Raw genomic sequence first — 24,722 nt, 5'->3', positions numbered from 1 at the left:
TTCTAAAGAGAGCAAGAAAAAGAGGCAGACAGCGAAAAAAACAATGTGAAGATCAGACAGCATTTTTAAGGCACAAAATTATTAGGAATAAAAATGGTGTTACTCAGTGCAAGAAGGAAAAAATGAGTAAATTTGGTAAAGATGAAGAGTCAAATCACCACAGAAGACACCCAAATGATGAGTAAATACGGAATCTACTGGTGATAATGGAAATGGAAATAAAAGCAACCGTGTGCTATCTACCCATTCAACCTCCCATCAAATGGAAAAAAAATGAAATTGGATAATGGCAAGCATTGGTGGGGATGTGGAGTAAGGGCATGCTCATGCTCTGCTGGTTGGAATGAAAGCAGGAGACATGCGCAAATCTATGACTCAGAAGTTCTGTTTTCGTTCTGTATCCTATAGAAATGACAAGGATATTCCTTGGGCATCATTTGTGATAGTAATAAAGAGCAAACAACCCAAGTGTCCATCAGTAGAGCAATGGATAAGTAAAATGCAGTACATTCAAACAAATGAAGCTCGAAGCAGTTAAAATGAATTAACTTAGTTACCTGTATCAAAATAGATACATCTCAAAGTTATTGTTGAATAAAAATAAGTTGCAGAAGGATGTGCATATCTAATTTCAAATTTACATAAAACAAAGCAGTACTGTATGCTGTTTTTGTAGATACACACATGTGTAGTGAAATACACACATCTGAGAGGAAATGATAATCAGACTGGGTGGTTCCCTTCTTGAAAGAGGAAGAGATGGATGGGATCGGGGAAGAAGGCAGAGTGGGCATTAACTCTGCCATGTTTAATTTTTAAAAATCTGATGCACATATGGCAAAAATAGTAGCATTTGTTTACACTGTTAATTCTGGATGGTAGATTCGGAAGCTCCTGCTGTTAGCATATGTGTGTGTTTAAAATATTTCCTTAATTTAAAATGGCTTCTAGCTTATTGGGGGAAAGGAAAGATATATAATAATGCAGAGAACATGTGCTGTGTTTCATTATGGGTTCCTTATAATTGGCATTCAGAGTTGAGATGCAAGAGATTTCTGCCAATTGAGGGGAGCCCCAGAATCCATCCTGGAAGAGAGATCCCCACATTGCTTTCCAGCAGATGCTGTCTGCTTTCAGTCACCCTTTAATAGATCCACCATCCAGGCCTTGTTTTCTGTTTATTTGGCCTTTGTCAAGTCCTTTCTCATTTTTCACCAATAGTGTCTCTTTCACTTTTTACAGTCTGGTCACCATGAACCAGTAGTTACCCAGGGCCTTACAAAAGGTTTATTACTTTGAGGGAAAACATCTACAGAAAATAGTGATGCCTTGCTTACTTCTTAAGCAAAGAGAAAATAATGACTTCTGTTTTTAGATAACATGGATTTTTATGGAAGCATTTGGACAGTGGTGTGAGGGTATTGTTTGGTTGTGTGTGTGGAAGTATTTGTATATGTTGTGCCAACCTCCCTTGTCATTTTTTCTCTTTATCAGAGAGATTCCATTTGGTGTTCTCACCTTTTAAAGTATTTTTTAATTTCCCTTTTAAAACATGTTGATGTAAATAGTTAATAACATGTTCCATGACCTCTGTAAGGAAGGTCCATGAAGAAATAAGATTGGTCATCCCCGTCCTATGTTCATAGCATCTAGCTCAGTCCTTTCCTATAAATGCTGGATATCTGTGACTGAAAAGGAACAAAAGTCTGTGGGCTTTGCCCCAGATCACAGCAGCTTCTCTGCTTTGTGGATGGTCTCACTATAACACACTAAAATCTTAATCAGTCAGTATTACTCTTGACATAAAATGAAATCATGGCATACTTTGAAAGGGTTGGTTTCAGTGCTCCTGACACATTCTCACAGGGTACAAGTAAACGGCCCAGCAGTATTGGTCTAGAAGCAATTTACCAATCACTATGAAAAGCGTCTGACTTGTCTTTAAAATACACATCTGCTCCATGTTGAAGCCAAAAGGAGAATTCTGAGTCAGATCTCTTATTAAGCTGCCTCAGGCTGCCAGTCTGGGTTTGATAATGAATCTTGCATTCTCAGACATTTTCTTCTTTTCCTTTGCAGAGAGAAGATGCATCAGTCTGCCATGTATGAACTATGCCAGGGGATGCACCAAATCAGCCTTCAGTTCGTTCGACTGCAGCTCACCTTTGAAGAATACACCATCATGAAAGTTTTGCTGCTACTAAGCACAAGTAAATTGATGCCCATCCTGGCACTGTTTCTGTATTACCAGCTCATCTTCCCCATAGGGTGGTAGCCTATATTTATTGTATTCAGGTAGTTGGTACCAAAAACAAAAATCAAACAGAAACATTGAAGAAATTGGAGGAAGCCTTTGACCTTTGATGAACTAAGTTACTTGCAAAGTATGAAGCTTTGGGCATATGAAAGAGCATATCCCAATATTCCTTCATCCATCCAACCACTCAGTGTTTATAAAGTGTCTGTTACGTGTATAGTAGGATTGGGCAATTCAGGAAACACAAGGGTTAATGAAGCACAGTCTTTATCCTCATGGAGTTTGTACTCAAAGAAAAGTTCAAAAAAAAAAATTTTTTTTTTTTTTTTTTTGAGATGGAGTCTTGCTCTGTTGCCCAGGCCAGAGTGCAGTGGTATGATCTTGGCTCACTGCAGCCTCCACCTCCCAGGTTCAAGCGATTCTCCTGTCTTGGCCTCCCAAGTAGCTGGGATTACAGGCATGTGCCACCATGCCTGGCTAATTTTTGTATTTTTAGTAGAGATGGGCTTTCGACCTGTTGGCCAGGGTGGTCTCAAACTCCTGACCTCTGGTGATCCACTAGCCTCAGCGTCCCAAAGTGCTGAGATTATAGGTGTGAGCCACCATGCCTGGCCAAAGATATCTTTAATACATATGGAAAGTAATTATTTACTATGATAGAGGTAAGGAATGTAATGGTGGTTCAAAGAAGAGAAGAGCACATTCAGTTCTGGGGATCTGGGGAGGGACACGTGATGCAGCTGGATCTTGGAGGGTTTTGCAAGGGCCATAGGTTGGATAGAAGGTGTGAGATGGCATTGCCATGAACATCAGTATGAATGAGTGTGGACCTGTGAGGAAGTCTATATAGGCAGTAATACTTAGCGGGGAGGGGTTGTTTTGCCTTCCAATTCTTTATTTTATTTATGTAATCATTTATTTTTTAAAGGTGCATCAAGTTATGTTAGGTGGAGGAGTCATGGGGAATAAAATTGGGGAATAAGATTGGGGTGTCGATTAGACCAAAATATTCAATGTCCATTGAAGAAATCTGAACGTCATTAGGTGGGCAGAAGAGGGCAATGCTGAAGGCTTTTGAGCAGTGGGATGACAGGATCAAAGCCGTATTGTATGGCTTTATAAGGGTCTCTCTGGTGGAATAGATTCAAGAGGAGAGAGACAGGATGGGAGAGAGGCAGAGACAGAGAACTTAGCCCAATTGGAAGCACAGAGACCTGCTGGGAGCCTGTGGAAGTAATGGGGGGCATTACCATGACTGGTAGTATGATGGACAGGAGCAAGTGGAGTCCAGAAACATTGTAGAGTTGGCCTTGGCAGCTGCCTAGGAAGGGAAATAAAAGTGCTGTGGGTCAGAGTGACACAGGTTTTGAGCACAGAGAAATGACTAGCCACAGTAGTGATGCCATTAATAGGAATATGTTAACATCAGGATTTGGAGTAGATTGTGTGAAGTGTAAAATGAGTTCTGTTTTGGATAGGTTAATTTTTTGATACCAACTCTGTGTCCTGATAGAAACAGCCAAAAGATGGGGACAACTGGGGACTGGGACTGTGAAGACAGGTTTGAGCATGGAGATATAAATTTGAAATTATCCTTATAGAAAATTGTAGTGTAATTCCAATGGTGAGTGGGGTTACCATCGTCCAGAGAGAGCCAGTGGAGCTGTGTTACAGGAAGGTAGCAGAGGCTGCAGGACAGAGACAGAACTGTCAGAGATGTGCAGATAATGGGAGAGTATATGGTATTGGAAGCCAGGAAGTGAGAGTTTCCAAAAGGGGTGTAACGAACAGCATGGCCTCCACAGAGAAAGTTGATAACCCTGATAGAAGGCCACTGGAGTTGACCGTTAGGCATCGGGCAGATGCTAGCATGCCAGGGACTTGCTAATTGATGAGAAGCTTTTTTGGGCTTCTGGAACCAAGTATGGGAGGAGAGAAGTTGACGGCATAAAGTGCCAGAGGAGACAAGAGAGGACAGGATTAGCTTTGACAAGGATGTGCGGCAGTTGTAACTCCGACAACAGCACAGGAATTTTCCAACAGAGGGGAAAGAATTTGAGGAAGCTCCCATCAGATGAGGGCGAGACCCAGAAAGATGACAGGAGACAGTGTGGAGAGGAAAACTCTGAGCCTTATGCGATGGCCACTGAGGAAACTGAGAAATGTTCCAGATGTTAAGAGCCTGAAAGGGTGCCTCGGCCAGTGGCATGGACTTCAGAGGAGGAGAGAGTGCCTAGTGACACCTTGGAGTATCCAGTCTGTGCCTAGCCCTTGCCATGGGTCCCTGAAACAGAGGTGTGGGAGAAGGGGCAGTGATCAGTAAAGTCATTTGGAGAAAAGGGCCAAGACTAGCCAAGGTACTCAGGATTGAATGCATATGAAGAGCTGCTGTTTCCAGCAGAGAGGGACTGGGTCTGTGGAAAATAAGCTGGAATCAGGTAGCGATCAAAGCAGGAAGAGGGGAGGCAGTGGTGACATGTGTAATCATCCTGCCTCACCTATGTTTGGCACCTTGCAATTTGCAAAGTGTTTTTCCATATGTTATCTAATTTAATGCTTAAAATCACCCTGGGAGATTGATAGGCCTTTTCTAAAGTTGACAAAACGGAGGCACATAAGTGTGATGTGTTCAATATCCTCTATGAGCTAGGACTAAAACCGATGGCTTGGGACTTTACCTCTAGTGTTGTTCCTGCTACCCTAAGAGCAGGCACCAAGAGGCTGAAAGGCAGGCGGATGGCAGGTGGCACACAATGGCAGCAGTGAGGGCGGAGTGTCCAAAAGGCAGAATCGCAGACTCCGTAGCAGAGGGGGCAAACCGGCAGTCCTGGTAGGGAGGTGGGGCCAGCAGTTCACAGCTGTGTTTTATTTGGCCAGCACAGGGTTTTGGGGTTGCTTTTGGCCTTTTGTTTTATTTTCATTGAATTCAATTGCCCGGGGCAGGGCGTGTTCTCTTCAGTTTGCCACAGGCCCCACCATTCCTCACTAATTACACCCAGCCCCATCTCCCGCTGCTCTTGTGTTTACAGCCCCTCACCTGCAGGGTCCACCTCCTGCTCCACTCTTCACCAAGGTTTCTGTTGTTCCTGATTTATTCTTTCTGGAGTATAACTTTGGAACTATAATCTTTAAATTCACTGAAAAAGATTTTACTCGTCTTCCAAGCTAGGTTATTAACCATTACTGGTTAGAAAAATATGTTTAAAATTATGACAAATGGATGATAGAATATAAATGAAACATTTTTTAAAGTGCTTGTGGTACTAATTCTTTATGAATGTTGACTACTCAATCTAAATTGATGTCTTAATATTCACTCAGCCCATAATAGATTCTGATATCATTTTGAAGCTACTTGAATTAATTTATTAGCCCCCAAGTAGCTCAGTAGTTTGAATTCTAATTTTTTTCAATGCAGAAGAAGCAAAATGAAAAGGTAGGAAAACATAGGTGCATTTTGTGAACCATAAAAACTGCAGGTTTTAGTAAGCTTGTTTTGCTAATCTGTGATAGAACACATGAAAATTTTTCATCTCAGGACTGTCAAATGCACACCTGATGTCCAGCGTATCAAAGTGTTTCAGGACTGACATCAGAGGCTCTCATGTTCTTGAGGAAAGCAGACTTCCACCCCAGTTGCCTCTTTGCTCTTCTCCAGATTTTGGATGATTTCCAGCAGCTCTGCTGCATTTAATAAGTAAATTCAGAAACTCTGGGCAGAACTCCAAAATTTGAGGTTTTGCTTAAGTTCTCTTTATTTGTGGGTTTGTTTCAACTTCTAAAAAATCTGGCTGGGAAACTAGTACGCTATATTTCAGTTACAGCAATAATGTATAAGTAATACTGTTTGACAAGTTGTTATAATTTTTAGAATTTTTGATCTACAACTATCAGAAATATAAATTTGGTTAATCTTAGATGTACCAAATGGTATTGAAATATAATAGTGAAACTTATTTATTCTACCACTAGTCAACTTTTCATGTATGGGGTGATGTCCATATAAGTATCTATAACGAAAAACTAAACATTTACTTTGTACAGTTTTATAACTTAAATGCTAATCTGTGGGTGGGAAGTGTAAAATATCTGCAAACTTTTCCTGTCTTTTAGAAAGTTTTAAGTTAACATTAAAATTTTGGTAGAAATTGGATTTATGGTTTTACTATTAACATTCTGGTTATTACTGTTCTTTATGTTTTTTTACTTTTAAAATAAAGTTTTAAGGAGAAAAAATACTATTTGTTATATAATGGATAGCATTTAACATTTAATGTGAATGTCAAATATTTTAAACCATAATATGGCAGCCTCAGGAATTTGTGCAGTTACTATTAGCGATTTACTTTTCCCCTCACAAAAATAGACTTAAATAAATGACAAATCAAAACTCTCAACAATTAAACTCAAGATGATTATTAACATAATAGTAGAAGTTAATTTGCAAGATAATCCATCTTTTTATAGGATAACAGGGTTTATTTGGAAACAGCAGTATGCCTGGCTTCCAGGGTTGCACACAATACTCAGAACCATCTCAAAGTGCTGATGGCCAAAGTAAATAATTATTTATACCAGTTATGGGAAATTAGAAAATATAATAGGTAATTAAGAAGTGAAAGTACGAGCAGTTTCAAAATCAGAATGTTAATATCCCAAGATGAATTTTCATTAGGTCTTTATCTCCTAAAAATAAAATTCTAAGTGATTTTCTTATTCAGTGTTAAGGCATAAACGTAACTATTGGCTATAGTGGAAAAAAAAATGCTTACATTCTGTCCTACACCTGGACTTCATTTCTTAATAAAGTACTTTCACAAATGTCCTGGGACCTGCTTCTCAGTGGGTCACAGAAGCACTTGATAAGCTTACAAGTCCTGAATTTCAAAGTATTCTTTTTTAAGTGAATTTTTTAAAAAACATACGAAAGCTAGCCACCACATAAAAGGAAAGAAGAAAATATTATCCTTAGTTTTCTACCTTATCAAAGATACAGATGAACATGGTTCATTCTCTTTGAAAGTTTTAAATTTTGCCTTGCGTGCAGAGCCACTGTTGGTGTTCCCTCCTCACACACATAAACCAGTGTACATGAATCCTAACTTGCCAATACCTCAGAGATAAGAAAATATATTTTAATGTACAGACGCTTTATGAGGTTGTACTGGGAGGTCATGTGCCTTAGTGGTCATGCGATCCTGGTGCCAAGTGGATAGAAAGTGCTTCTTTGTAAGCAGCATCCTCTACTTCGTAGATGGTCAGTTCCCCCGAATGTCTTTAATATTTGAACTTGAGAATGAAGATGTTGATTTCTAATTCTAGCCCCAACCTAGATTGTCTGTGACTCTTCAGTTATCCTGGAAAATCAAAATATATTTTCCTGTCTCTGAGGTATTGGCAAGTTGGGATTCATAAACACTTGGATGACCAGCCACAAGGCAATGTGGCATTGTGGTTAAGAGAAAGGCTTTGGAAACAGACAGACCTAAGTTGATACCACCCCTTCTCTGCCTTTTTTTATTGTGTCCATGGGCAAGTGATTCAGCCTGCAGTGTTCAGTTTCCTCATCTGTAAAATGAGAATGATATAACAGTTATGTCATAATATTGGTGTCAGGGTTAAGTGAACTAGTCTGTGCAAAGTGTATGATAAGACACATCTGATAAATAGTTGTTGTTCTTTGTGTATGTATGTGTAGAAGTATTTGCCAGTAGACAACTGCCATATTTATTCATAAATGCAGTTGAGATTTAGTATCTAACCTCAAAATCAGTATATGGCCTTACCTGCTAAGAAGCTAAAGTTGTTTTCCATCCTTGAAATTTACATGTCTATTTTCCTTAACACAGTTCCAAAGGATGGCCTCAAAAGCCAGGCTGCATTTGAAGAAATGAGGACAAATTACATCAAAGAACTAAGGAAGATGGTAACTAAGTGTCCCAACAATTCTGGGCAGAGCTGGCAGAGGTTCTACCAACTGACCAAGCTGCTGGACTCTATGCATGACGTGAGTAGAGCCCTTCCTTGGTTCCTAAGTGAAGGATCAGCAACCACATACACGCCGCTGACCAAAGGAAACAGAGACTGAGAGTTTTCAGAGTGTCATGCTAGACCCCTGTTGACTCCATTAAGGATGTCACCATGTCCAAGGGGCTGAAGAAGAGACCCAGAGCCAGGGAATGAAACATAGGGTTTATTGGGTACTTACATACAGGATGGGCCAAGAGTAGTGCAAGAAAACCACTCCCATTTATAAAAAGCATTCAGGTTATATAGCATTTCCGCCTAGCAACCTCCATTTAACCCATGACAAAGGGCCTCGATCCCCTGGATGACCTACATTCCAAAGAATGGGCCAGGGATTCAGATGTCCTCTATAGATTAGGAGTGAATCTCCAGGTTGGCCACTCTCAGATTCCTTAGCTTAGAACCCTGAACACATATTCTTCTTAAGCCATAGGGTCATTCTCAGGGTATGCTTGAGTTATTGCTGTCAGGTGGCATCTGCCATACACAGGGCTTTGGGAAGAATCAGGGTAAATCATCTGGTGGAAAGCAGCAAGAGTTAAAAACTGATTAAGTTTAAAAAAAAATTTTTTTTTTCAAATAACCTTTGGAACAAACCTCATTGACAGCAGAGAGTATTCCCTGGACCAGGGAAGGCCCTCAGATTTGCCACAGGTGTCAGATTGAGTTTCACATTTTTGCTCGCAATTTAAAAAATGTTTGGTTAATAAAAATGTTTGCTTTAACATTGCATAAATAGTGTTCATCTTCTACAACTGTTAATCTAATAACCCAATCTTTCAAAAACATTATTAGTGGTTCAGGGCCAGCTTGGATCATCTCAATCTTTGCCAACTTTTGAATCTTATATTCATTATTCTTCATAGGAGTCACCTTTCTTGTCTTGTGTGAATACAGAAAGGAGATTCTAAGCTTGTTTCTAATTTAATCAATTATAGATATAGCCGAGGTGGTTTTAGCAGTTTCTATTTGGATAACTTGCTTTGTATGTCATTTAAAATATGCTTCTTGTTTCATTTTGCAAGCAGCTTCTCCAGTTCTGGCTCAGAGAATGTTGTATGCAGTCATGCTAATTTAGTTCTTCATATTTGTGAAGTTTCCATACTTTCTTTTGGAGAATTTATTGCCTAAGTTCAGCCTGTAAGATCTGAGTAGTAAACTCTTTTAAAAATATTTTTCTATTAAGGAAAATGTTGACAGGCTTGATGACCAGTACTATAATGGTGTTATTATTGGAAATAATGGTCCATCTTTTAGAAATTCCATTATGACAGCAGAATGTTCTCTCTCTGTGGTAACTAATGGCATAAGGTTGATTGATAAAAGAATGCCACTTTCCAGTGTTTTACACTGAGACCCTGTGCATATCATTTACCTCTGCTTTCTTTGAACTTTTCATATGACAAAAGTCAAATTCCCACAAGGCGAACTCAGTGATAAATAGTTTTGCTAATTGTCAGTGGCTTAAAGAGTGTGACTTAGTGGAAAATCTTAGAAATAAGAGATGATGGCAAGCAAGGCTTTGGGGAACACAGCAAATTATGCTCTTCATGACTCACACAAAAGGAAATGCAGGAAACTGGAGCAAAGACTTCCCACTCGTTTTATGTTGAAACCACAGATCATCTACATGAGAACACATAGCAGATTTACTTTCGTCTGTTAATTTCGTTGAAAGGCCCTCTGAGTAGAGGATAGAATGGGGGTTTTGTGGTTCTTTCTTAAATTCTCTTATTTGTACAGTTAGGCACAAGTGCAATATCAAAATTCATGTGATTATAGATGAAACATTCTGAAACAATTTCCATGTAATGAGGCTGACAACAGAAGTTAAACTTGGTTTTTCAAAAGCCCTTCAGAATTGACTTTTCTTAAGCAGCATAGCACAGTGGAAACACTGAGGCCTCACCTAGTGGTCCACGGGTCAAAACCTCGTTTGCTAGGTTTTTTTTTTTTTTTTTTTCCACCAGCACAGTGCTTGGCATAGATAGGAACGCAATGAATAGTTTTTTGAATGGCTGTATCATAAATGCTGTTTTATGCAAAGTTTTCCAAAGTAAATTAGTGTCCTTTGGGGTTTCTTAATTGAGGTAGAACTGATGCAGAATAAACTGAACAAATTTAAAGTCCACAATTTTATGTTTTGACTTCTATACACACCTGTGAAATTATCACCACAATCAAGATAGTGAATATATCTATCACCCCAAAAGTTTTCTCCAGCCTTCCTTTAATCTTTCCACCTACCCTTCTTCTCCTCAATTGCTTTCTATATTGCTTCTATTAATAGAGATTAGTCTGCATTTTCTAGTGTTACATATAAATGTAACAATGCGGTATGTAGTCTTTTTTGGTCTGGCTTCCTTCACTTAGCATAGTTACGTTGAGATTCACTGATTCCATTTCATATATAAATAATTTGTCGTTTTTTGGGTTTTTTTTATCGCTAGTTTCCCATTGTGTGGATTTTCCCCCAATTAATTTGTGCAGTCACCTATGGATGGTTGTTTGGGTTGCTACCAGCTTGGAGGCTATTACAAATAAAGCCATACTGAGCCTTTATGTACAAGTCTTTGTAGGGACATATACTTTCTCCTTTCTCGGATGAATGCCTTGTAGTGGAATACCTGGGTAATATGGCGGGTATATTTTCATATTTTAAGAAACTGCCAAACGGTTTTCCAAAATGGTTGAACAATTTACTATTCCCAAGAGAAGCATGTGAGGTTCAGATTGCTCCACACCCTTGCCGACTCTTGGCGTGGTTAGTCGGTTTACTTTCAGCCATTCTAATAGCTGCACAGTGGTATCTTACTGTGGTTTGAACTTGGTTTCCCTGAAGATGATGGTGAACATCTTTTCATATGCTCATTTATCTTTATGTCTTCTTTGGTGAAGTGTCTGTTCAACTCTTTGGCTTATTTTTCATAATTGGATAATTTGTTTTCTGATTGCTGGGTTTTGAGAGTTCTTTATATTTTCTGGATGCAAATCCAGATTCTGACTGTCAGTATTTTCTCCCAGTGCGGCTGATTTTTCATTCTCTTAGCAATGTCTTTTGGAGAGCAGGAGTTTGTCATTTTAACTAAGTCCCGTTGATGATTGTTTTCTATATGGGTCATGCTTTCAGGGCTGTATCTGAGAAGCCCTAGTATAAGCCAGTGTCACAGAGCTTTGCTCTGTATTTCCTTCTAGCATCACTGTCCTTCACTGCTAGCCTGTGTCTTGGAAATCATTTTTTCATGGTCTTTATTTTGAATACTTTTGGTTGTTTCAAGTGGAAGGGTAATTTCAATTCATCTCACTCCACCTTGGCTGGAAGAAGAATACCACGTTTTCAGAATCATTGGAATCATTTTAATTCTAAAAGCTTTATTTTGAAATATCAAAAATGTTTGATCTTAAAGGTGGCCTGACAGAAGCATGTTGAATACTCTGTTTATATTCCTTTTCCAGACAGAACATTGAAAAGTGCATTGTAAGGCCAGAGGGACCTTTCTAACATTCACACTTACTCAGACTTGAGACTGCCTACAGCTTTTTCATTAGAGTAAATTAGTGAATCAACAGTTGTGGAATTTTCTCTGTGCTGGCTCTATACTCAGAGGCTAGTTCCGATCACCTTGTGGAAAAAAGAGCATTTGTTTTTAAGGGTCACACACATAAGAACCTTGGACTGTAGATCAAAGTTCTGCTGAAACCGTGTGTGTAGTATGCCAGCTCTCAAGGTACATCCACACCGCTCTCAGGACACACGTGGATTTCTTCCACATAGTACACATATGTGCTAGAAAAATGGTCCCAAGGTGGGTGAAAGGCACATTCGCTGAAAGAACAGGTTGACAGTTGAGTGTTTGAATCGGTTAACAACTTTAATGAATCATAAGCCCTCTGAACTTCAATCTTTCCCCCAAAAAATATTTCAAACAAAGCAGCTGTGGTAAGGATACTAGGAGTAGATGTACTTTTGCATTGTAAATGTTTAGGTGTCATATGTAAAGCAGATAGATCCTTACTCTACTAGAAAGAAAGAATTGACAATAATAATTTTTTTAGTTCTAAGAATAGCAATTTCCTATGAGTGAAAGAAGCTTATTTCTAATGAATTTATTGCTAACTTCTGTTCATTCTTAGAAAGATCAAGAACTGTTTATGTTATGGTCATTGTGTAGAACAGTAAGTAACAAAGATGGTATTAATAGTACCTCTTGAGGCAAAAATTGCCCTTTTCCTATTAAACATATGTTGCAATTTTATGTCAGTATACACACTTAGTAAAAATATGCCTCCTGCCTAGCAGTATAGACACTACTGCAGAGGATACACAATGTGCTACCAACCCAACCCCTGAAAAATAGTGTGCATAGTATGCCAGCCCTCGGGACACATGCACACAACTCTCAGGACATACATGGATTTCTTCCACATGGTACACATCTGTGTTGGTAGAATGGTAAGCTTAGAGTTTACAGAGGCAACTGGAGCATAATGCAAGGTAGAAAGTAATCAGGTGTTCAGACCAGTTCCCTGGATGGTGGGACCCCTGAGAGCATGTATGTTTATGTATTCATCTGTTGGTGAGCCCTTGCCACATTCCCAGGACCAGTGGGCCAATGCAAACAGAAAGTCTGTCCTTAGTAATCGATAGAGGACGATGTTCATCTCATTCAACAAATACATGAGTGTCTAAAAGTGCCAGGCAGTGTCATAGGAGGGAGACACCCCCAGACAGAGCAGCCAGACAGCACCTGGAGGTCACAGGACAGCGTCCTGGGACCTCCGAGGAGGTGGAGTTGTGGGCTCACTGACACTTATTCTACATTGGAACCAAGCCTTGTGAAGAAAGCAGAGGAGCTGTGCCGGGCAGGGGTCATGGAAAACTTCCAGGGGCGCGTCAGAGGATCCTTATTTAATGGAAGAAGAAACAGTCCTGGAGAGTGATTTCTTAAGTTCCTAGATAGCTGGTGGCGGCCAGAACTTCCTTGACTCACTGCTGAGTGCTCCGGACGCTGCCATTATGATAGAGAACACTTGTGGCTGATAGCAGCTGCTCGTTTTTAGGCTGGGCTGGATTTCAGAGATCAGAAAACCATCATCTAGGAATGTTAGGGACAGCTGCGCCGCCCTCCGGTGCTCCAGATTTGTTTGCGTCTTCCCTGGCCTGTTCTGGAATTCATCAGTTATGTGAGGTGCAGGGTTACATCTTGAAGGCAGTCAACCTTGTTTTTATTAAAACATCATGTGTGTGTAGCAGATCCCAAAACAAAATGTTAGTTGACCTCAACATGAGCTGAGCAAGCCTTGGCTTGGAGGCGTTTGCTTCTGTGCATGACCATTAGACCTGGATGAGAACCTACCCCTGGGCTGGGTAGGGGTCAGTGTGTCACTGAGATGCTCTTCTGTGCATGACAGAAGGAAGGCCTCTGAGGATCCCATTGCTGAATAGCTGCTTTCCTTGTCTCCAGGGTCCATGCTAGAAGCTGACATGGCTCTTCTCTAGCCAGGCTCTGGGACCCATGGCTTCCCTGCTCCTAGAGGGGCAAGGTGGGTGGTGTGAGAAACAGAAATCTTGTGGTACAGAAAATACTACATGTACACACTGGGGAGATGTCATTCTTTAGGTGAAAAGGGCGTTAAGTATCATTGACATGGCTGGGCACAGTGGCTCCCACTTGTAATCCCAGTACTTTGGGAAGTGGAGGTGGAGGTGGGCAGATCACTTGAGGTGAGGAGTTAGAGACCAGCCCAGCCAACATGATGAAACCCATCTCTACTAATAATACAAAATTAGCTGGGTGCGATAATGCGCGCCTGTAGTACCAGCTACTTCGGAGGCTGAGGTGAGAAGATTGCTTGAGCCCAGGAGGCAGAGGCTGCAGTGAGACAAGATTGCACCACAGCACTCCAGCCTGCATCACAGAGCAATATCTGTCTCAAATAGAAAAGCAAAAAAAGTGTCAGTGAGTCAAAATATCTCACCAAATGAGATATTGCTACAAGCAGCAGAGACTGTTCACAAATTATTATTATTATTATTTTTTATTTTACTTTAAGTTCTGGGATACATGTGCAGAATGTGCTGCTTTGTTATGTAGGTATACATGTGCCATGGTGACTTGCTGCACCTATCAACCTGTCATCTAGGTTTTGGTTTTTTTTTTTTTAAGTTCTAGGGTACATGTGAACAACGTGCAGGTTTGTTACATATGTATACATGTGCCATGTTGGTGTGCTGCACCCATTAACTCATCATTTACATTAGGTATATCTTCTAATGCTATCCCTCCCCCCACCCCTCCCCACAATAGGCCCCGGTGTGTGATGTTCCCCTTCCTGTGTCCAAGTGATCTCATTGTTCAGTGCCCACCTATGAGTGAGAACATGCGGTGTTTGGTTTTCTGTTCTTGCGATAGTTTGCTGAGAATGATGGTTTCCAACTGCATCCATGTCCCTACAAAGGACACGAATTCATCCTTTTTTATGGCTGCATAGTATTCCATGGTGTATATGTGTCACATTTTCTTAATCCAGTCTGTCACTGATGGACATTTGGGTTGATTCCAAGTCTTTGCTATTGTGAATAGTGCTGCAATAAACATATGTGTGTATGTGTCTTTATAGCAGCATGACTTACAATCCTTTGGGTATATACCCAGTAATGGGATGGCTGGGTCAAATGGTATTTCTAGTTCTAGATCCTTGGGGAATTGCCATCCTGTTTTCCACAATGCTTGAACTAGTTTACAGTCCCACCAACAGTGTAAAAGTGTTCCTATTTCTCCACATCCTCTCCAGCACCTGCTGATTCCTGATTTTTTAATGATTGCCATTCTAACTGGTGTGAGATGGTATCTCATTGTGGTTTTGATTTGCATTTCTCTGATGGCCAGTGATGATGAGCATTTTTTCATGTGTCTGTTGGCTGTATGAATGTCTTCTTTTGAGAAGTATCTGTTCATATTCTTTGCCCACTTTTTGATGGGGTTGTTTGCTTTTATCTTTTAAATTTGATTGAGTTCTTTATAGGTTCTGGATATTAGCCCTTTGTCAGATGAGTAGATTGCAAAAATTTTCTCCCATTCTGTAGGTTGGCTGTTCACTCTGATGGTCCTTTCTTTTGCTGTGCAGAAGCTCCTTAGTTTAATTAGATCCCATTTGTCAATTTTGGGTTTTGTTGCTGTTGCTTTTGGTGTTTTAGACATGAAGTCCTTGTCCATGCCTATGTCCTGAATGGTATTACTTAGGTTTTCTTCTAGGGTTTTTATGATTTTAGGTCTAACATTTAAGTCTCTAATCCATCTTGAATTAATTTTCATATAAGGAGTAAGGAAAGGATCCAATTTCAGCTTTCTACTTATGGCTAGCCAATTTTCCCAGCACCATTTATTAAATATCCTTTCCCCATTTCTTGTTTTTGTCAGGTTTGTCAAAGATCAGATGGCTGTAAATGTGTGGTATTATTTCTGAGGGCTCTGTTCTGTTCCATTGGTCTGTATCTGTGTTTTGGTACCAGTACCATGCTGTTTTGGTTACTGTAGCCTTGTAGTATAGTTTGAAGTCAGGTAGCGTGATGCCTCCAGCTTTGTTCTTTTGGCTTAGGATTGTCTTGGCAGTGCATACTCTTTTTTGGTTCCATATGAACTTTAAAGCAGTTTTTTTCCAATTCTGTAAAGAAAGTCATTGGTAGCTTAATGGGGATGGCTTTGAATCTATAAATTACCTTGGGCAGTATGGCCATTTTCACAATATTGATTCTTCCTATCCATGAGCATGGAATGTTCTTCCATTTGTTTGTGTCCTCTTTTATTTCACTGAGCACTGGTGTGTAGTTCTCCTTGAAGAGGTCCTTTACATCCCTTGTACGTTGGATTCCTAGGTATTTTATTCTCTTTGAAGCTATTGTGAATGGGAGTTCATTCATGATTTGGCTCTCTGTTTGTCTGTTACTGGTGTATAAGAATGCTTGTGATTTTTGCACATTGATTTTATATCCTGAGACTTTGCTGAAGTTGCTTATCAGCTTAAGGAGATTTTGGACTGAGACAATGGGGTTTTCTAAATATATAATCATGCCATCTGCAAACAGGGACAATTTGACTTCTTCTTTTCCTAACTGAACAAAATATGGAACGCTTCACGAATTTGTGTGTCATCCTTGCACAGGGGCCATGCTAATCATCTCTGTATCATTCCAATTTTAGTATATGTGTTGCCAAAGCGAGCACCGTCATCTAGGTTTTAGGCCCCACATGCATTAGGTGTCTGTCCTAATGCTCTCCCTCCCTTGTCCCTGACCTCCCAATAGGCCTCAGTTTGTGTTGTTCTCCTCCCTGTGTCCATGTGTTTTTATTGTTCACCTCCCTCTGATGAGTGAGAACGTGTTGTTTGCTTTTCTGTTCCTGTATTAATTTGCTGAGAATGATGGCTTCCAGCTTCATCCATGTCCCTGCAAAGGACATGAACTTATTCTTTTTTATAGTTGTGTAGTATTCCATGGTTTTTATGTGCCATATTTTCTTTACCTAGCCTATCAATGATGGCATTTGGATTGGTTCCAAGTCTTTGCTATCATAAATAGTGCTACAGTAAACATACATGTGCATGTGTCTTTATAGTAGAATGATGTATAATCCTTTGGTTATATACCCAGTAATGGGATTGCTGAGTCAAATGGTATTTCTGGTTCTAGATTCTTGAGGAATAAACACACTGTCTTCCACAATGGCTGAACTAAATTACATTCCCACCAACAGTGTAAAAGCATTCCTATTTCTCCACAGCCTCGCCAGCATCTATTGTTTCCTGACTTTTTAATAATTGCCATTCTAACTGGTGTGAGATGATATCTCATCGTGGTTTTCATTTGCATTTCTCTAATGAGCAGTGGTGATGAGCTTTTTTTCATGTTTGCTGACTGTGTAAATGTCTTCTTTTGAGAAGGGTCTTTGCCACTTTTTGATGGGGTTTTTGGTTTGGTTTTTTTTTTTTTTTTTTCCCTTGTAAATTTGTTTATGTTCCTTGTAGATTCTGGGTACTAGACCTTTGTCAGATGGGTAGATAGCAAAAATTTTCTTCCATTCTGTAGGTCGCCTATTCAGTCTGATAATAGTTTCTTTTGCTGTGCAGAAGCTCTTTAGTGTAATTAAATCCCATTCGTCAAGTTTGGCTTTTGTTGCCATTGCTTTTTGTGTTTTACTCATGAAATCTTTGCCCATGCCTATGTCCTGCATGGTATTGCCTAGGTTTTCTTCTAGGGTTTTTATGGTTTTAGGTTTTATGTTTAAGTCTTTAATCCATCTTGAGTTAATTTTTGTATAAGGTGTAAGGAAGGGGTCCAGTTTCAGTTTTCTGCATATGGCTAGCCAGTTTTCCCAGCACCATTTATTAAACAGGGAATGCTTTCCCAATTGCTTGTTTTTGTCAGGTTTGTCAAAGATCAGATGGTTGTAGATGTGTGGTGTTATTTCTAGGTTTCTGTTCTGTTGCATTGGTCTATATATCTGTTTTGGTACCAGTACCATGCTGTTTTGGTTACCGTAGCCTTGTCATGTAGTTTGAATTCAGGTAGCGTGATGCCTCCAACTTTTTTCTTTTTGCTTAGAATTGTCTTGGCTATATGGGCTCTTTTTTGGTTCCATATGAAATTTAAATTAGTTTTTTCTAATTCTGTGAAGACAGTCAATGGTAGCTTAATGGGAATACATTGAATCTGTAAACTATTTTGGGGAGTATGGCTATTTTCATGATATTGGCTCTTCCTATACATGAGCATGGAATGTTTTTCCATTTGTTTGTGTCCTCTCTTATTTCCTTGAGCAGTGGTTTGCAGTTCTCCTTGAAGATGTCCTTCACTTCCCTTGTAAGATGTATTCCTAGGTATTTTATTCTCTTTGTAGCAGTTGTAAATGGGAGTTCATTCATGATTTGGCCCTTTGCTTGCCTATTGTTGGTGTATGGGAATGCTTGTGATTTTTGCACATTGATTTTATATCCTGAGACTTTGCTGAAGTTGCTTATCAGCTTAAGGAGTTTTGGGGCTGAGATGATGGGGTTTTCTAAATATAGAATCATGTCATCTGCAAACAGCAACAATTTGACTTCCTCTCTTCCTATTTCAATACCCTTTATATCTTTCTCTTACCAGAACTTCCAATACTATGTTGAATGGGAGTGGTGAGAGAAGGCTTCCTTGTTTTGTGCTGGTTTTCAATGGGAATGCTTCCAGCTTTTGCCCATTCAGTATGATATTGGCTATGGGTTTGTCATAAATAGCTCTTATTATTTTGAGATATGTTACATCAATACCTAGTTTATTGAGAATTTTTAACATGAAGGGATGTTGAATTTTATCGAAGGCCTTTTCTGCATCTATTGAGATAATCATGTAGTTTTTGTCTTTGGTTCTGTTTATGTGATGGATTACGTTTATTGATTTGTGTATGTTGAACCAGCCTTGCATCCCAGGGATGAAGCCAACTTGATCGTGGTGAATAAGCTTTTTGATGTACTGCTGGATTCAGTTTGCCAGGATTTTATTGAGGATTTTTACATCGATATTCATCAGGGATATTGGCCTGAAGTTTTCTTTTTTTGTTGTGTCTCCACCAGGTTTTGGTATCAGGATGATGCTGGCCTCATTAAAATAAATTAGGGAGGATTCCCCCTTTTTCTATTTTTTGTAATAGTTTCAGAAGGAATGGTACCAACTCCTCTTTGTACCTCCAGTAGAATTCAGCTGTGAATCCGTTTAGTCCTGGGCTTTTTTTTTTTTTGGTTGGTAGGCTATTAATTACTGCCTCAATTTCAGAACTAGTTATTGGTCTATTCAGGGATTCATTATAGTCTCGAGAAGGTATATGTGTCTGGGAATGTATCCATTTCTCCTAGATTTTCTAGTTTATTTGCATAGAGGTGTTTATAGTATTCTCTGATGGTAGTTTGTATTTCTTTGGGATCAGTGATGATATCCCCTTTATTATTTTTATTCACACATTATTTTGAGAGAGTCATAGTTCATATAATTAGTGGGTGCTTTTGCATCTTGCTGTGGTCTGGTAATTTTCCTCAGGATCACACTAGAAGTGGTGTACAGGAAGACACAAATCTACTTTAAGCATTTCTTACCTCATATAGAAGAATGGAAGCTGCACATTTGGCTGTGTTCACCATTTACTTGCGTAGCCCACTCACTTCATATTTTATTCTGTCTTACATCTTTCCACTCAGGCAAAGTTTCTCCTCAGGAAATGTTCTGAGGCCAAAATAGGAGCCCGCCATGGAAATGAGACCACTGCGGACGACAGAAAGAGTGTGGCCTCTGGTGCTAGGTCACCCTTTCTTTCAGCCATCTTGGTGCTTTACTTCAACTTTTGGCTTTTGGTTTCTTCGACTGTAAGGCAGTAGTAATACCCATCTTGTAGGAAGTTTGGGGAAGTGAATGAAATAACACAGGAACCAAGACATCTACCGCATTAACAGGCACTGAACAAATGTTCACCCTCTCTTCCTGTTGCTCAGGTGACAATGAAATAAGGCTACTTGCTTCTATGTCTACAGTAAAGTACCCAGAGCTGGTAGTACCATGAATGTGTATGTAAGAGACACTGAGAGATTGAGATTCAAAGCCGCATTCTCTCTCACCAAGCTAAACTATTTAATATAATTGTTAGCGGTGTTGCGCTGCTTTCTTCTTTGACAAGGCCATGACTAAGAAGGGCTCTAAGTAAAGGAAGAATCATTTATTCCAGTCAGCTAACTGGTAGCAAAGCCTCTTGCAAGACACCAAGGGAGAGGGGAGGACATAATTTATGGAAAAAAAAAAAAACCTCACTGTTTTTGAAAAGGACATCTTCATAGGTATAAAGATTTCAAATTAAATGAATAACTGATATGGGAGATCTTACTCATTGCCTAGTGGGTAATGGAACAATTGCTAAGGCCTTACAGTATCTCTATAACGATTACTAAGGTCTTACAGTGGGAGGTGGCGGAGCCAAATTTGAAATCCTAAAGTAGATTAAGAGCTGGCATTTACATTTACAAATTTCTTATTTCACGAGTATAGCCTAGTTCAGAATGCATTGTTCTGGCTGACTTGTGCCAATGGATGCTTATTTTCATATAAAGCATCTTTATTTTGTACAATTGGGAAAATGCATCAAATATAATTAAAAATGGGTGGTAAATAGGACATGATAGGTGAAAATGTGATTTCAGTGTGAAGGAAAAGCCTGGCCTAGACGCCTTGAGGTGTGGTATGGGGAGGTCTGGAGAAGCCAAGGACTGGTGTTTGTTACATGCCTGCAGCTGGGGCCATGGCGTCCAACTGGAATATATCACTCTGCGTAGAGCTGGAAAGGGCATCCTTATGTGTTCCTTCTTCGGCCACTACATTTGTGGTTCAAGGGCAGCATCAGTCAGTGGCTATGGTTGCATCTCTCAAAGCTCCAATGGCCATGGTTGCATCTCTCAAAGCTCCCCGAGGGTTTGGAATAGGTTCATATAGTGAGAGGCAGCTGAATTGCTCAGTGACTCTTCCTCCCAAACCTGTCGGACAGAGGCTTTTCGTAACCAGAATACTACATTAAAAAAGAGATTTTTCAGTGTCCAGTTGGTCTTCACTCTGTGAAATGAGCCATCTCTGTCAGTTACCCCTCTAAACAGCCTCTATGGGTACGTGCAAAGGAAGGGCTACTGAGTGGCCCTGCTTCCCAGAGGGCGGGCCTGGCTTTTGGGCCATGAGCCCACTGGCAGGGGAGGCACATATGGTAGCCTCTACCATGCCAGGCACAGCACAGGCACTGTGGATACAACAACCGTACAAGAGACCTAGGGCCTGTGTCCTCTGTGAGGACAGAGCTCGCAGTCTGATGGGGAATATAGACATGTAAACTGGATTGAAAACCCGGCATGAAAGGTACTGTGCTACGGAGTGTCAGGACCACGCGTGGAGCATCTGGAAAGGGAAGTGGCAGGGTAGAGAAGGGGCCATGGCATGAGGCAAGGGAAATGACTGCTTAGCTGCCACTCAAAAGTCAAGTCGGGGTTTACCACATAGAGGGAAGCTACTCTAAGCCAAAGGAGTTAACATCCCAAGGGAGGGAGAAGCATTCTGATTTTGAGAAAGAGAGAATGTCCTTGTATCCAAGAGAGTCATGGGAGGAATGCAGAGAAAGAGAAGGAAGACAGTGATGGAATCCATAAGCCAGGTCAAGGAAGCTGTTGAGGCATTTTCACCACATTTGTAGAGAATCTGGAGCTGATCTGTCCAATGCCATTTCCACTGCCATGTGGGGCTCTTTACATTTAAGTAAAATGGAAAAGGAGTCCCCCAGACACTAGCTGCATTTCAAGTGCCCCACAGCCACATGTGGCTAGTCACCACCATTCTGTTGTAATGACAACAGAAAGCTGTGCAGAAAGCTGTGCTGAATGGTGCTGTCTGACGGATTCTAAAGGATCCAGGAGTGGCAGGAGGTAGCGTCCCAGTAGGATATTGGTGCTGTGGTTCAGACGAGAGGTGGTAGAGCCAAGTTGGGGCAGGAGCACCAACAGAGGTTCAGGTGGTGGAATGATGACTCCTGGTGATGAATGGGATGGGGAGGTTGAGAGAGTAAAGAGCAAGTCAAAGAGGACTCCCCAGGATTGGAAGTAGATAGCTGGGCAGGGTGGTACCTGCACAGAGGACGGGGCTCAGGGCAAGAAGATCTGGGAGGGGGGATGAAGAGCTTGTTTAGGACGTACAGGATTTGAAAGACCTTTAGGACATTCTGGAGGGAACAGCAGGTAAACAGTTCTGTGGATGAAGGTGAGGAAGGCAGCCTGCTGCTGCAGATGTGGGAGGCGGCAGCACGTGGGTGGTCACTGAAGCTGGGAGTGGATGAAACTGCCCAGGTGTTGGTGCAGCTCGAGAAAAGGGCAGAACGGGAGAAGGTCCAAAGGAAACACTGTGGTCAAATGGGGAGGTGGCTGCAATAAGTCTGGGAAAGCGCTGCTGCTAAGGGAAGAAAAGGAGGTAGAATGGGGACATTCAGGACAAGCCAGAAAAGAGAGTGTGTGCCCCACTTTGCCAGTGAGCGGCCTGAGGGGCAGAAGCTGCAGAAAGGTCAGTTAGCAAATGGCCTGAACAACTTTCAGTAGCCATAGCAACTGGGAGGTGGTTGTGAAGAATAGTGGATTGACTCAAGGCGCGATAATGCTCATGGGGTTTCCAGTAGCTATATTAGAAGCCACAAAGCAAACAGGGACAGCAGTCCTTTTTTTTTTTTTTTTTTAATATCAAGAGTGTTGTCCAGCAAAGCTCCATAGTAAAATTGCCTTAATAAATAAAAGAGAATGATGGCTGTTTCTGTTACATGGTGGGATGTATGTAAGTGAGCAGTTCAAATGTGATTGAGAGAATATACAATGTCTTTGTGTTTATATGTTTAAGCCTGGCTAAGACATCCCATCAGCTTAACAAGACTATCTTTTTAAATAACCCCGAAACTCTATTCCAGACCATAGCTGACTTTATTATGTACTATATGCATATATGTGTGTATATGTGAGGATGTGTGTATATCACCATGTGAAGAGTTCAGCATCAAAGGCAGCTATGAGGCTTCTGAGCTGATCTTGCTTTTTAAGTCATGACTTAGTTCAGTGATGCAGGTCCTGAGCCCTTCCTCACCCATCACTTTCACATTACACCTTAATTATAATGATGGTTCATTTCCACTTGCAGCCACAGAACCTCTGTCTTCTTCAGTCTTTCGTGCTTAGTCATAGCTTTCTGTGGCTGACTTAATGCAAAACCTGGGTAATATACTTACCTCCTTCAAGAAGGTTAATGTCTTTTCAGTGGCTGGTTTTTAGACAAGTCACAGTGCTTACCAACTGTTGTTCAACAACCAGGCGACATTCTAAGATGCAATTGTACTATGTTTTAGAGAAATGAGGAGGGGGAATGTCCATATAAGAGTTTATGCTTTTTTATTATTTTATTTTTAATGGTGGTAAAATACACAAGCATAGAATTTACCATGTTAACCATTTTTCAGTGTACAGTGTGGGTGTTAAGTACATTCACATTGTTGTACAACCAATTTCCAGAGCTCTCTGTCTTGCAAAACTAAAGCTCCCCATGCCCCTCTTTCTGTCTCTGAATTTGACTACTAGGAGTAGCTCATATGAGTATTTGTCTTTTTGTGACGGGCTCATTTCACTTAGCATAGTGTCCTCCAAGTTCATCCATGTTGCAGCAGGTGTCAGAATGTCCTCCCTTTATAAGGCTGAATAATATTTCATTGTGTGTATACACCACATTGTGTTTGCCTACTAATCTGTCAAGAGACATCTGGGTTGCCACCTTTTGGCTATTGTGAATAGCACTGCTATGAACATGGATGTATAAATATCTCTTTGAGACTCTGCTTTCAATTCTTTTGGGAATATTCCCAGAAATTGGATTGCTGGATCATATGATAATTCTACATTTATTTTTTTGAGGAAATACCGAACTTTCCCACAGCAGATACACCATTTTTCATTACTAACAACAGTGAACAAGGATTCTAATTTCTCCACATCCTTGTGAACACTTGTTATTTTCCGGCATTTCTTTTTAGTACTCATCTTCATGGTTGTGAAGTGGTAACTCATTGTAGTTTTGATTTGCATTTCCCTGATTAGTGATGTTGAATACCTTTCCAGGCACTATTGGCCATTTGTAAGTCTTCTTTGAAGAAATGTCTTTCAAGTCTTTGCCCAACTTTTTAATCAATTTTTTGTTTTTTTGTTGTTGAGTTGTAGGAGTTCTTTATATATTCTGTATATTGACCCCTTTTCCAATCTATGACTTGCAAATATTTTCTCCCGTTCTCTGTTTTTATTTGTTTTCACTTTGTTTGTTTTGGTGCCAAAATCGTCTTTCTCTTATGAATATATAATGACAACAGAAAACAGTTTGTTTCTTTTAATCCTTAACTGGCAAAAATTAAAAGCTGTGTTTGATCCCAGTTTATTTAAAGAAGGGGAAAAAGTATTTTTCTTATGATCACCAAGTCCTTTTGCTTCATCACTGATTTTTCACAAGTTACAAACCCATAGAACATGTGCCTGTGTTCACAGCTAGTTTTGAAGACTTACAAGCAAGTAATTTTCTGTAAGAACACTGCAGGAAAACTAGGATCTTGCCTCATTATGGGAGGAAATCAGGCATTCCATTCCCACCTGACTGCGAGATTTGTGCTGCCACAGGGTGATCTTTCTGGAAAAAACAAAAATTTTAGGGAGAAAAAAAATCACTGAAGGTCCTATAGGCTGTGCTTCTAGAAGATCACATCTAAATCAAACCTGACACACAGGAATCTTTTCCTGATCTGAAATATATCTAGGGGAGATTTTGGGAAACTATCTTATTGTCTAACACCTGTGTCAATAAATCCCCCGCTCCTAT

At 40.2% G+C, this 24,722-nt stretch overlaps 1 protein-coding gene and 1 non-coding gene across 5 annotated transcripts in view; one reads left to right on the top strand and one right to left on the bottom strand.

The window, feature by feature from the left end:
• Positions 1–24,722, top strand: part of NR3C2 (nuclear receptor subfamily 3 group C member 2) — a 374,118-nt gene that overhangs the window by 328,430 nt on the left and 20,966 nt on the right. For all 4 annotated transcript variants that reach the window (XM_025385317.1, XM_025385315.1, XM_025385314.1 and 1 more), the window contains 2 exons: positions 2,080–2,210; positions 8,107–8,264. In XM_025385317.1, coding sequence (XP_025241102.1) covers positions 2,080–2,210; positions 8,107–8,264 — 289 coding nt within the window. The remainder of the gene's footprint in view (positions 1–2,079; positions 2,211–8,106; positions 8,265–24,722) is intronic.
• Positions 16,403–16,509, bottom strand: LOC112625682. The gene has a single exon (XR_003119743.1). It is a non-coding gene; the product is annotated as a U6 spliceosomal RNA (small nuclear RNA).

The sequence above is a fragment of the Theropithecus gelada genome, chromosome 5, assembly GCF_003255815.1.
Source record: "Theropithecus gelada isolate Dixy chromosome 5, Tgel_1.0, whole genome shotgun sequence".
In the NCBI taxonomy this organism is placed as follows: Eukaryota; Metazoa; Chordata; class Mammalia; order Primates; family Cercopithecidae; genus Theropithecus; species Theropithecus gelada.
This window is presented reverse-complemented; position numbering and strand designations above follow the sequence as displayed.